The following is a 13,422-nucleotide window of genomic DNA, read 5'->3' on the forward strand; positions in this document are numbered from 1 at the left end:
TCACCCCCCCGGCCCTCAGTAGGTTCCAGAGTTAACACCCCACCCACCGCGAGGGTTTAAATCCACGGAAAAGGCTCCAAAGGGACAGTTTGGGCGCAATTCGTTGTTTTTTTCGCCTCGACGGAGCCCACGCCGCCCCGGATGCCCCCCTCGGGGCTGCCCCAGAGGGGGCGGGAAGTGCATCCATGCTGCACCCCAAAAAATCTTTAATTAGAGCGAGCGGCTTTAAGACCTGGCACAGTCGTTAATTAATTACACCCAGAGGAGCAGCTGGGCTGGGGGTGCCCGGCTTCCCCGGCACGCAGCCACGCGTGTGCATGCGTGTGCAAGCATGTGCACGAGCACCCGTGTTCACAAGCGCACCCGTGTTCGTGAGCACCCCCATGTACGCGTGTGCACGAGCACACATGTTCACACGCGTGCACATGCACACAAGCACGTGCACACAGCTGCAGGCACGTGCCTGTGCGTGCAGGCACGTGCAAACACACACAAGCGTGTCCCCATAAACCCCCCCGGAGGGGGCCCGCGTGATTCACACGCTGCCTGTTCTCCGCTGCTCCCCGGCAAGTTTTACGCGACCAAAATAGATGTTCTGGAAGGAACGGGCCGGGCGGCGGCGGGGGGGAAAGCGGGGTGCTCCCCTCCAGCCCCCCTCCCACCGATGGGGATCCCCGCTTTTGCGAGGGTGCAGACCTTGCCAAGGCGCCCTCAAGGTGGTGGTTTTGGGGGAGATGCAGGTGCAGGCCCTGCCGGGAAGCAGGACCGTGGGGTGGTATTTAACCTGGATGGTAAACACCAGGCTTCAGTGGTGGTAGGCGGGTTGGGGGGTCCCCGCTGGGGCACCCCAGGACCTGCAGGGTCCTGCACCCAGCCCGGGGTGAGGGGGAGCCCGGAACGCCGCAGGGGACAGGCAGGGTGAGGGCACAGGGCTGGGATGCGGTGGTGAAGAGCTCCTTGGTGTGCAGAGGGCAGCGCCGGGGACCAGAGCATCCTTCCCAGGAGGAGGGGACCATCCCTGGGAGCAGAGTACCTCCTCGAGAGCAGAACATCCTTCCTGGGAGCAGAGCACCCCTTCCCTGGGAGCAGAGCATCATCCTAGGAGCAGAGCACCATTCCTGGGAGCAGAGCACCCTTTCCATGATCAGAGCACCCTTCTCAAGAGCAGAGCACCCTTCTCGAGAGCAGAGCATCATCCCTGGGAGCAGCGCATCCTTCCCGGGAGCAGAGCACCCTCCTTGGAAAAAGAGCATCATCCATGGGAGCAGGGCATCATTCCCGGGATCAGAGCCCCCTCCCCAGGGTCAGGCTCTCCCAGCCCCACCAGCAGCAGTTCCCTGCAGCAACACAAGCACCCGGCAAAGGTACCAATTTACACCACATTGGTGAAAAAAAAAAAAAAAGAAGAAAACAACTTTAAAAAATAGGAGGGGATACTGACCCCCTCCTCTGGGCCTGCCACCTCCTCGGAGCCCACAGAGCCCCGTCCCAGCAGGGAATCATGGTATCTTGGCTCTCCTTCTCCCGGTGTGGCTGCGGGAAGAGCCAGGCAGAAGCGGCTACGCAAAGACGGAGCAGACATCCAGGGTCTAAAGCACTGGAGGCCACCAGCCTGGACCAGAAGGTAAAGCTTCTGCTCTGCAAGTACCTGAGGCATTTGTGCTGTAGAGCAATGCTTCCCAAAGCCGACCCCAAAAGACACCATGGGGACTCGGGTCAGAGCAGAGGAGATGTCCTCATGGGGACGAGAAGCTTCTGATGATGCTCGTGCCAGGCCTGGTGGGGAGGAAGGAGCAGTCATTACACCGGCCGTTCAGAGCTCTTTAGGACTTGACAGCACACCAAACCCCAGCAAAAGGGAGCAGCTATTGTTATTTAGGTCTTTTGGGTTACTTAAGAGAAATAAACACACCAAGAGTGACAGGCGGGCAGATCAGCAATCCCAGCTCTGCTCAGCCTTAAATACACGAGTACTCACGACCAAAACAACAGAGAAAAGGGGCACAAGTTTCCCCACACAGAGCTGGAGGAAGCAGAGGAGCATCTTCCCCTGGAAAACAGGGCACAGGAAGGCAGCCCTTCCTCTCCCACCCTGAGCAAGGGGAAAAAAATACCCCTCTTCCCCCCAAATCTGGATAAACTTCCCTGCTCCGGGGTGGTCGGGCTTCACGATCTGTTTTTCCCCCCTCCCCTTGAAGATGTAGCACTTGGGAGGAGCAGTGTTCGGGTATCCCTTCGCAGGAGGGTAAAGAAATGCAAGACTCGATGATTTCTGAATATTTTAAATTGAAAGTTAATTCAGTATTTTTAATTTAAATTTCAACAGTAAAGGGTTTCCAGCCATAACAGCAGATCTCACTCGTTTCAGACCAAGACACATACAAGAGTCCCATCAGCCAGGATTTCTCCCCGAGAGATTCCTCTTCTTTGAGACGAACGTGGATTCCAGCACGGCAACCCCAACCGTCAAAGGAAGAACCACAACTGTCCTGGCTCCATGGGACAGCAGCACTGCCGGTCTCTTCTCCAAGGAAAACACTATCCAAACCAAACCTCTCAGATGCAGCAGAGCAGGAGGAGGATGGATCAGTCGGCCAAATCCTGAGCAGAGGCGACAGCCGATCAAAGAGCTGAGCAGTGACTCTGTAACATCCACGCACCGCTCGGCTCACTGGGTTTGAGGTCTCCTTGGAGAGGCTTCAGGGTGTCTTCTTCTCAGGAGAAGCCAGAGGAGGAGGTGGCAGCAGACAGGGTTTGGGGAAGAAGAGGCGGTGGCTTGCAAGCAAGCCTCCTGCCTGCACGTAGGCAGAGAGGAGACAGAGAGAAGGACAGGAACAGCACAACGCTGACCACTGGTGCGTGGGAGGCCACAGAAGCAAAAACCGAGGTGACCATGCGGTAACATCCTGGCACAAGTAATGCCAGGTGCGGACAGTGGGAGGTCAAGGGGAAAACTGGGGGTGCCCACACCTTGTCACCCCCTGCAGGGACGGGGTCTGACAGCAGCAGAGGCCAAATGCGGTTTATCCAGCCGAGCGGGCACCCAGCAAGCTCCAGAGCCACCGGCACGAGACACAGCCAGATGCTTCTCCACCAGCACCTCTGGAGCAAGCCCTACCCCTTCTCCTGCTAACAAAAACCCTTGCACCGTCTCCCAAGCCCCAGCTGAGCATGAAAAGGCACCTTTTTTTGCTCTTTGGGGTCATTTATTTATAGATTTAAAGAAATAAAAATAGCAAAAAGAGGCAAAGAGTGCACAGTAAGGGGAAAAAAAAAAAGCCCATTGTGACAAAGCAAGAGCAGAAGGTGGGGGTGGGAAGGGGTCCCTTCGCCAAGCCAGCAGCTTTTGAGAGGGCGGGATCGTTCCTCCTGCATGCAGAACGAGCGAGGGCAGCAGGACTCTCCCTTCAAAACCCGCCAAATTCATTCTCGCAGTATCCTACGTAGAGAGGCTGCGCCTGGACACCACGCCTGGAGAGAGAGGGGAGAGACGGCGTTAGGCAGAGGGCACGGGCAGAGCCCACGGTCAGGTCTGAGGGGTTAGCGGAGCGCAGGGTGGCCATCAGCGCCCTGTTTCAGGTGTGACAAGGAGGGAGCGGTTCTCATCCTGTGCTTAGGGACTGTTTTTTTCGCTCACACGTGGGAGCTCAGGGTAAGGGCAGGTTTCCTGGGGAAGCTGGTGCTGCAGGAGGGGTGGCAATAGCTGACAGGTCCCCTCCGCAGCACAAAGCCCTCTCCTCGACAAGAGCCACCAGCCCACGCCGGCAGCAGGGGCTCTCTTCCAGCACTGCACAAAGCACGCTCTGCCCACGCGCAGGCAGGAGAAAAGCTCGTGACTTTCTGTAAGACCAAGGGTTATTTTGCACCGGGGGAAGCCCACTTCACCCTCGCTGCCTTCCCCGGGACTGAACCCCAGAGAGGGCGGCATTTGCGCCGTCCAGCTGCGAGGAGGGACGGTTACCCGAGAAGCTTGCAGCGGAAGTCAGCCAGCCGCACGTAGGCATCTTGCAGGTCCCTGACGGTCGCGTTACTCCACAGTCTCTCGGCTACGGCACCAGCTCTCGGCCTTGAGGAACAAGGGACAGAGGCAGTCAGGTCTGGGGGGGGGAAGTTGGAAGGCTTCTCCCGCAAAGCCCCGAGCTCCCGAACGCTTCCTGCACACAAAGGCGCACCCTGAGACACACACGGATCAGGAGTGGACTGGGGTGACAGCACACAGACCAGTGGTGTTAAACACGTACTGGGTGCAGCAGCAGGTTGTACAGGAGCAGGTTACACTCTTACAAACCCTCACCTAAGCCTCAGTGAGGCTGTTAGCAGCACAGAGGCGCTGCCAGGGGACAGGGACAAGCACCACGCTCAGACCAAACCCGCAGCGTGTGGCACACATCGCTCGGTGGCGAGGGGAAAGAGCCCCATCTGGCTCGAGCCAACCTCCCCACGGCTTCTCTTACCAGAGCCTGGGGGTCAGGTTAGTGACATCCACATATTCACCCCACATGCACGCCTCTCCGCCGATCACCCGATCCTTCTGCTCAGGGCTGCCTGCCAGAGGACACAGCATTCAGGTGACGGGGTGTTGCAAGATAATGGGGTGACTTATCACCCTGCCCCACACATGCGCCTGTAACAGCAGAGAGTGGCTCAGCTATGGAGGCAATAACTTGCCATCCTGGAAGCCCCTGCTTCAAACCCCGGGCTGGGGAAGAGCAGCAAAGGAATGGGACACAGCACAGCAACCAAGGACACGCTCACTGAAGCACCTTCACACCAGCAGCGAGAACGGATTAGCAAGAAAGCCAGCCCTGGTGCTACCTCCAAGTGGCAAGCGAGCTGCCATATGGGAAAAGGACACAAGGAACACACCTTCAAACTTCAAGGGCTCCACTTGGTAGGCCGCCATCCAGTCCTGCCCGTAGGAGATGCGGTTGAGGTACCAGGGGGCAGAGAGCAGTGCCCGGTAGCCAGCCTTGGTGACGTTCGCCATCTCCTCCATGTACGGCTTGGAGTTCTCCTTCCACACGTGGATGATGGTGTCTGGCCTCACCTGAAGAACACACGTGAAACCCATGCACGGAATCAGTGCGGCAACAAGAGCACCACCTCGCCTCGCAAGCAGAGTGCCCTGACCCATCCACAGCTCCCAACACCCCCAAAGAGAAACCGAGGCAGACATTGGCTTGACTTTTGAGCCACTTCCCATCTGGATTGCAGAAGGAGCAGAGGGAGGGATAAGCCCATTTGCAGAATGTCCTGGGCAGGGTTAAAACCTGCCTCTTGTGGGTGTATATACAAGAACCTGGAGGGAAGAGACTGCTGACAGCAGTGTGACAAAGCCACCATGAGGGCAGCTCACTGGCAACACTATCTCAAGACCAACCCCAGTCCCATAACAGAGTACCCACCAACCAGCCCCAGCAGGGCACCCCCAGAGCACACCAGTGTGTCTGGCTGGGTGTTGGCACTGTTTGCCCAGCACAGGGAAAGCAGGAAGCACTCACCTTCACTCCGTTGTCAAACACCTCCTGCCACACGATATAACCTTTGCCGAGGGAAGAGATGATGTCCAGAAGCCTGGAGTGGAAAGAGTACTGAGTTTTGGGTAATCCCAACTACACTCTCCTCTCTTTGCTGGTTACATACAGCCAAAGCAGCAGCACCGATATTCCCGACACCCACAGTGGGACGTGAAGGTACTTTTGAAGGAGAAGGGAGAAAGCACAGCCCCTTACGGGCCTTCTTTCTCCTCAGCCCCAGGCTTTTTTGTGGTCAATCTCCCAATAAAACACAGCTAGGCTACTCCCTCTGTGGTCAGGGAGACGTGCCTGAATGGGTGTGCTCCTGAAAAGGAGATCTGGTGTCCCTGAGGCATCAGAAGACATTTGTGCTGGTCACATACTGCAGCTGCCGGCCCAGGATGCAACCATCCTTACCTCTGGATGTAGAACGACTCTAATTTTTTGTAGTCTTCACCAAAGCCCATCTCCTTCATGAAGGCACGAATTTTGGGATTGGATTTCCTGTGTACCAAAGAGAAACTTTCATTCAAAGCACTGCAACCCAAGCTCTGGAGTAAGGCCAAGACATGGCCAAGCCCTTCCCACATCAGTCCAAGGCTAGCCCAAGAACTGTGGCGGCACCAACTCCAGCAGATTCCCCCAACCAGCGTCACCATGAGCACAGAAACCCCAGGCACCAACACACAGAGACTGAGGGAGCAGGACACCAAAGATCTGCTGATGATCATGACCAAAAAAAGCAATGGGCTGGGACTCCAGTCCCAGATACTTCTCCCTGGTCCCCATCCAGACTGGTTTCAGACTCACCAGCACGTGAAGTCCACCTCATCGCCACCGAGGTGAAGAAAGAAGTCTGGGAACACAGTGCTGACCTCTTGAAACAAACTGGTCACAAACTGGTAGGTGCTGTTAAGGATGGGGTTGATGGGCCCATAGGTCCCAGAAGGATCCTTGCCCAAATAGCAGGGAGTCAGGAGGCCTGGAGCACCTGGGTCATAACAAACGCAGGAGAGTGAGGAAGGGGCTAAACCGTGGCCATATCACCCCCTATATCCCCCCAGACCCTCCTCAGCATGGCCCAGGGCCTGCCAGGGGACAGAGGACCTGGGCATGGCGCACAAGGCATAAATACAGCAGCAGAAAAATGATCTCTGGCTCAGGAAGCCTGACCTGATGGGGAGGGACCCGTGTTCCGCACTCATTTCACGTTCCCCCCACGCACATCCACTGCTGCCCCGAACACATGCTCTCAGGCGAGATCTGCAGGGCTCGAGCCTTTCAGGCTGGATATCCTTTTTTCCCCTCCCACAATAGCTACTATGAAGTTGGGACACAGACACACCAAATCCTTGCAGGATGCTACAGTCTCCACCCTCCCCAGGTTTCCCCTTAGTATCTCTGGGGATCTCAAGTATTTCCCGGTATTATCATCGTGGGCCCCACTGCTTTTTTGGGGGGCAGATTCCTATAGGAAACCACACACAGAGCTGCTGGGGAAAGGTAACAGCGGTGCAGCCCCCAGCACTCTCTCCCAGCTCCGCACACACACTGCAGACAGGGAAGGGGGGCAGGCACAATTTTGGCTGTGAACACGTGCGCAGGGTGTACTCCAGTGCAGGCCACGGCATCTGGAGGCAGGGGAAGGAGAAAGACAAGGTAACATTTTCCTGGAGCTTCTCGCACTTCCAGACATGGAAGAGGCGGCACTTGGAGTCCTTGGGGCACAGTTGAGCAGAGCGAGGAAGCTTTGTCAGCTGTACCCCCACTTAAACCCAAGATCCTTGTGATACCCACAATGTTGGTTTTTGCAGAGCAGATGTTCCCCCCAAAAGTCACCTAGTTTGGACACTGGGTGTCAAGGCCAGATTGGATGGGGCTTTGAGCAACCTGGTCCAGTGGAACGTGTCTCTGCCCATGGCACGGAGGTTGGAACGAGATTATCTTTAAGGTCTGTTCCAACCTACGATTCTGTGACGCAAGAAGAGATGGAAAAGTTTTCCCTTCGGATTTTGCTTCAGAAGTTGGATCATTGGGTCCTACTTCCCCCAGATGATGGTTTGCTCCCCCTCAAAGCCAGCCCGGGGACACGGCTGCCCACACCCGGCTTTTGGGACCCAGGCTGCAGATGCCCTTCCTCCCCCCGGTCCAACTACAACTCTCCTCGCAGCAGCAGCAGGCAGGGTCTGCTCCTCACCTGGACCCCAGGAGAGGGTGTGCCCAGGAGTGTCGAACTCCGCGATGACTCTGATGCCACGCAGCCGGGCGTACTCGATCACTGTCTGTACGTCACTGGCTGTGTACACGTGGGTCATGGCATTGAAGGCTCCCTGGGGGAACACCGGGAAATCTCAGGACCTTGCTCAGGCGCCGAGGAAGGGACCTGCTCGCCCTGGGCTGGGTGCCACACGGTGATCGGAGTGGGTTACCTGCTTGCTGAGCTCTGGGAAGGTCAAGCTCTCATAGGGGAAAGACGGATCATCCACAATGTGCCAGTGAAACACATTGAACTTGTTGTAAGCCATGACGTCCTGGGAAGGAACAGGAAATAATACAAACATGCCCTGTCCTTTCTGAAAGGTCACCCAGCTTGCCACAGAGAGGGGACAAGGTCACTGTGCTCCAAAATAACAAGGCTGAATCCACAAACACTCCTCAGGATCCAAGAGGGATTCAGACACCTCTCTTCAAACACACCAGCACCACAAAGAGCTGCAGAGGGCCAGTAGTACTTCTGCTCACAACAAAATCCCTGTTCTCCCTGTAACTGAGCCAACGGTGGAGACCTGGAAGTTTAATTCTGCTTGGGTTGAACACAGAACTACCACCCACGTTTGCCTAACGTGGCTAGGAAGAAGTCAGTGTTTTCCCTTGCCTCAGAAACAACCCAGCCTCGGAAAGCAATCTGGCTTGCAGGAATCCAAGAAACCTCAGGGTTTTCTTCCTTACCCCATTTACAGAGGGAGCTGAGGAATCACCCAAACAAGGCAGCTGTGAGTTATGCCATGAGCAAACACAGCCATGGGCACTGGAAAGGACCTACAGCATGGAAGCATTTTTCCATGATGTGTATCTGTGTGCTAAGAATTGAGGTCACGGTGCCAACACACCCCAGCCTGCTGCTTCATCTAGGGATGAGCAAGCTGGTTTTGTTTAAAAAGCCTACATTCGACAAGCTCTTCCTCGATGAGCTGTAGATGCAGTGGCCTACGTATTAGGCAGCTCTTAGGATCTTTGGAAAGGAACAACACGAAAAAAACCAAACACCAAAAGCCCTCCGGGCCAGTCAAGGAGCCCACAGTTGTCACAAAGGAAGGGACACCCCATTAAACCACCTGGTCTCGCCGCACAGGCGCCCTACCAGAGTTTCCAGGATGGCTCTCAGAGGCAGGTAGTGACGAGAGGTGTCCAGCAACAGTCCCCGGTGAGGGAAGCGGGGAAAGTCCACAATTTCCGTCTCGTTGACGTAGTACTGGATGCAGAGAACACAAGGAAGAAGTGAGCAGGGCTCCAGGCAACGCAGCCATTAGCAGGAGACAATCAGGGTCACCTTTGTCCCCAGGACCAACAGGACAAGGAGGGGTAGCCTCACTGCCCAGTGTGCAAGCAACCCAGAAAAAGCTGTGACGCTTTACCCGCTCAGAAGGCAGGCGTCTGGCTGGATTCATGAACCCCTTCTTGGCCCTTGGCGAGGCTGTGGCACACTGCCGGTACCCCCCTCATCCCAAGCATCCCGGCAATCCTCAGCCTGTCCCCATAGAGGCAGGAGCGGACTGCCCCCAGGAGATGAGACCAGGACTCACCGTGCCGTTCTCATCTCTCCCAACGAGCTGGCTGAACGTCTCCAGGCCTGCAGGAAAACCACACACAGTCACTTTCTCAGCACAGATTCCCCCAAAGGAACAGAGCTCAATTAACAAATAAGTCTACGGAAAGAGAGAGGCACAGAGAGACATCCCCATAGGCCTGAGGCAGGGAGAGCGGGAATGCCCCGCAGAAAGCACGTCTCACCTCTGAGAGCTCCCCAGACAGCATCCGCAGAGAGCAGCAAGGAGCCTTCCGAGACAGAAAGCTTATCTGAAACACAGCATCAGAGGGGCCGGCTCTGGCATTAGGTTCTACACTCCATCACACGCTGCTACAGGCCGCAACAGCCCCAGCTATGGGGTTGCAGTGGCACCAAGCAGAGGTTTTGATATAGGACTGCATCCTGGGATCCCAGAGAACTGATTTTTGGGTTTGTTTTTTTTGTTTTAAACCTCTCCCACTGCTTTATCAGCATCCTCAGGTAAGTCACTCCCTCCCTGCCCCGGTTTCTCAACAATACAGTGAGGATGCTGCCTCCCCCAAATTGGAGGCAAGTGCTGCATAGTGCCATTTCCAACTGACGGGCATAGACACAGCTGCACTCCCGCTCCAGTCACTCCCTCCCACGCCTAACCCCGATACTCACAGTTTTCCTTGGAGTCCAGGCTGGGAAACCCATCACAGCCCGGCGTAGCAACAAAGACAAGGAGCTCATTGCAGGGCGTCCCCCAGGGCGGCTCATTCTCTGCAAAGGACACAGACCACAGACATCAACCCCATCCTGGCTCTTTTCCCTGCTTCCAGTCCACCACCGTCTTCCCAGCCCAGCTAGCAATGGAGGCGCAGGAGTACGTGGACTTTTAACACACGTGGCAGAAACAGGCACCCTCTCCTTCACCCCCGAGCAGGCACAGGGGTGTTCAGCCCGGACTTCTTTCAACAAAGGCAACCAGGAGCAGATGAACCGATCCCAACCTTAAGTGTGGAGAAGGTTTGCTGGTAAGGAAGGCCCCAGGGAAGGTTTCAGAGTGGAAGTTTAAATGACCACACAAAGGAGAAGAGACATCGGAGCCCCAAAAGCTTCCTGGAGGAGAGACATCAGAGCCCCGAAGGCTTCCTGGACACCAGCCCCTGCTCTAAGCAACAGCTGCAACTACTCAAATCTTCTCCAGAGGTGATGAAGAGCCTCATGTTTCCAAACTCTCCCAGCACTGGGAAAAAAGCACAAACCCAAGAGCTCTGCTACCCTACCCACACTTCTTAGAAAGGGCAAACTCTGTAAAAAAGGGTGGAGAATGATCCCAGGCATACTGCGGAGTTGGGCTGAGTTAGAGGCCACCAAAAGGTCTCACCCAGCACAGAAAGGCTCCCGACCGACTTCACCTTCTGCAGAGCAGGTCCCAGGTGCAGCAGCTGGAAAAATAAACCCAGCCACATTCAGACCACGAGCAGGAGCTATGGCCACACCTCCCCATCTGAAGGAGCACCTCCAAGGATGCACAGCCCAGAGTCGCACCCTCAACTCCAAAGGGAGGTGTTCAGCCTTTGCTGAGACCCATGGGTCTACTCACAGCAGTATCTGGCCAGGAGGAATGTGGGTTAGCGGGGTGGGACCCTGCTAATCACAGCCAAGGTCCATGCCTACACCCCCACTGCATTCCCAGGAACAGCTAATGCTCAATATGGTCACTAAAAAATAAAAAGCTTGGCTCTGAGTGAGCCTGGTCAGAAGATGGGCACTAAACAGACTTCAGAGAGACCATGGCACTGCCAGTGTTTGGGTGAAATGCAGAGAGCCCGTGCTCCGAAGCTCACAGGCACCAGAACCCCCAAATTTCTCCACGAAGGAAGGGCAAAACCTTCACAGAGAGAAGGGAAACAGCCCAAAGGCAATCCTTGGTTTTGAGCCTTCCTCTCAGTTACAGACGAGCTGGTAGCCAAGGCAACCTCGCAGATGTGCGAGCTGGCACGCCAGCACGGCAAGACCTGCTTCCTCTGCTCGGCAAGACAGCAGCTCACCAGGGACGGCCACTCTCAAGTCTGGGGACACAGGAAAAACTCATTCTGTTGAGAAGCCTCAATAGAACTGGTCCCACCACCACGCACCATGTTTAAATCCACCCTGGGAGACATCACCAAACCTAAATGTGGCCTCCTTGGCCAAGCAGCAGGTAAGGCACCAGTGCTATCACACCTAGAAGGCAACGCAGATGGGTGCAGCAGGGGACCAGTGATCCATCAACCACAAAGGCTGAAGTTCACGGTTCAAAAGAGCGCTGTGAAGGTGCACGTCAAGTTAATTAGGGTCATAGACTGGAAGATAAGAACACTAAGGCAACAACTGCAGCAGGATGGAAGCGATAAGACATCAGGTATGGCAGGTCCTGGCTTGAGCTCCTTGCAGGGTCCTGGGTCTCTTCCAACTCATTTCAAAGCTGCCCAGCTTAAAGACAAGAAATAAGGGAAGAGCAGAAAGGGAAATTCCAATTAGAAATAAGGAAAAAAAAAAGATACTTTTCATGTTGAGGGTGGTCAAACACTGCAGCAAGGGCTCAGTTCTCCACGCAGGAATACTGCAGTTTCAGCTGGACACAGCAGCTTGGCCCAACAGCAAAGCTGTTTCCGACTCCAGGCTTGGCTCTGTTTTGAGCCAGCGCTTGACCAACGATGTCTGTCCTAACTTAAGTCGGTCTCTGTTTTCATGCTAGAAGTCCAGCACGAATGCAGAGTTTGGACATAGTCTTTCTTGCTTGTTAAATTGACATAACAGCTTTCTGAAACCAACAGAAAATGGTTTGTGTCTTATTTTCTCTATTAATAGAAACTATTTTCTTCCATACGGGGTTTCCATTGCCTGTTATTACTAACCACCCATGTGGGGAAAAAAAAGAAAAAAGGAAGGCAAAGAGGGAAAAAAGCCCTAAAATTAAGCATGTGCTTTGAGCGTCATAAAGCAGGGCGTACAGAAAGCAGTGAGTATGCACACAGAACTTGATCTCATGATCATAAGAAGATGCTCCAAGTGATTTCATGGTCACGTTTCCCCTTCAAGAGGAACAGGAAAATGTGAATAATTACATCGGCCATTCAGTTCCCAGCAGCAAAAAAGAAACAAGGGGAGTCTTCTCAACACCCAAATAAAAACTTATTTCTATTGCTACTTACAAGAGTTGAAGAAATAAAATAAGCCAAACGGTTCTTCTCCGTGTTTGAAGCTTGCCTTTGTCAAAGTATGATGTGCTTGAGAAGAAGCAGAGCAGCTTCCAACGCCGTCACCCTTCTCCGCTTTGATCAGTGGCTACAGAGTTCACACTGACATTTAAAACGCTCGGAAGCAGAGTTACTCTCTCTTTTTGATGAATGAAGCATTTCACATTCCCCAGCTACAGCGCTTCAGCCTGCTGCAGACTCTCGCAGGCACCGAGCATCGCTGCGTGCCAGCTCCCAAGCCTGCATGTTTGCCTCTGCGAACGCAGACAGGGAATTTCCTGCGTTTCACCCCAGACACGCAATGGGTGCTATCATGAAGTCTGGGAGCAAGAAACCTTGACAACCTGTCCCAAATCAAGCCCAGGCTCTCAAGGATTTTGCCTTTCCTCGTTTTACCCTACAATTCCAGGATGAATACAAGAGTTACTACCTCTCTGCCAGAAAAGCCACGCTGCCTTGGGATGCTCAGCAGCTCACCTTGGGCAGAAAGAGCCCCGTGGCACAAATACATACTTGCTAGAAATGCACATGGGAGCGACAAGAGTCTTTCCTCAAGGCAAAGCTTCATGCTGGACACCAAGAGCTGCTAGAAAGGGAAAAAGCCAAGACCTGCGAAAAGGACTGAAGCTGGAGGGATTGCAGCAGCAGCGGCCGCTCTCCCCGCAGCTGCAGCAAAAGAAGTGGAAAGAAGGGCCAGGGAGCTGAGATGCACTCTGGAAGAGATAAAAAATGAGCTAGGAAGAACAAAATCTTGATGCCAAGAGCCTAACTCCTGGACAGAAATGCCAGACAACTAGCGCTCACCCTGCCCAACAGCATCAGGTGTGTTTTACGTTGAAACGCGCGCGCCACCGGCATCGCCCCCCGCGTACGAGCGCAACGCCGCCCT

At 54.7% G+C, this 13,422-nt stretch overlaps 1 protein-coding gene across 1 annotated transcript; it reads right to left on the reverse strand.

The window, feature by feature from the left end:
• Window positions 1-3,407: 3,407 nt before the first annotated feature.
• HEXA (hexosaminidase A (alpha polypeptide)) lies at window positions 3,408-13,391 on the reverse strand. The gene is made up of 14 exons (XM_009895575.1): window positions 13,367-13,391; window positions 9,970-10,068; window positions 9,528-9,593; window positions 9,320-9,366; window positions 8,878-8,988; window positions 7,946-8,047; window positions 7,714-7,846; window positions 6,327-6,507; window positions 5,934-6,020; window positions 5,502-5,574; window positions 4,867-5,047; window positions 4,455-4,545; window positions 3,962-4,066; window positions 3,408-3,471 (listed from the first exon to the last, which is right to left on the reverse strand). The coding sequence occupies exons 1-14, from the start codon at window positions 13,389-13,391 to the stop codon at window positions 3,408-3,410; spliced, it is 1,365 nt and encodes a 454-aa protein (XP_009893877.1).
• Between the last annotated feature and the right edge of the window lie 31 nt (window positions 13,392-13,422).

Source organism: Charadrius vociferus, unplaced genomic scaffold (assembly GCF_000708025.1).
Source record: "Charadrius vociferus isolate BGI_N301 unplaced genomic scaffold, ASM70802v2 scaffold132, whole genome shotgun sequence".
NCBI lineage: Eukaryota > Metazoa > Chordata > Aves > Charadriiformes > Charadriidae > Charadrius > Charadrius vociferus.

What these genes read in the sequence shown, in the direction of transcription:
- HEXA (XM_009895575.1), bottom strand. Translation starts at nt 13,391, where the DNA reads ATGCCGGTGGCGCGCGCGTTTCAAC. An exon ending in TGTTTGACAACGGAGTGAAG is followed by an intron (nt 5,048 to 5,501) that starts GTGAGTGCTTCC and finishes TGTGTTCTTCAG; the next exon opens with GTGAGGCCAGACACCATCAT. An exon ending in GGAGCCCTTGAAGTTTGAAG is followed by an intron (nt 4,546 to 4,866) that starts GTGTGTTCCTTG and finishes GTCCTCTGGCAG; the next exon opens with GCAGCCCTGAGCAGAAGGAT.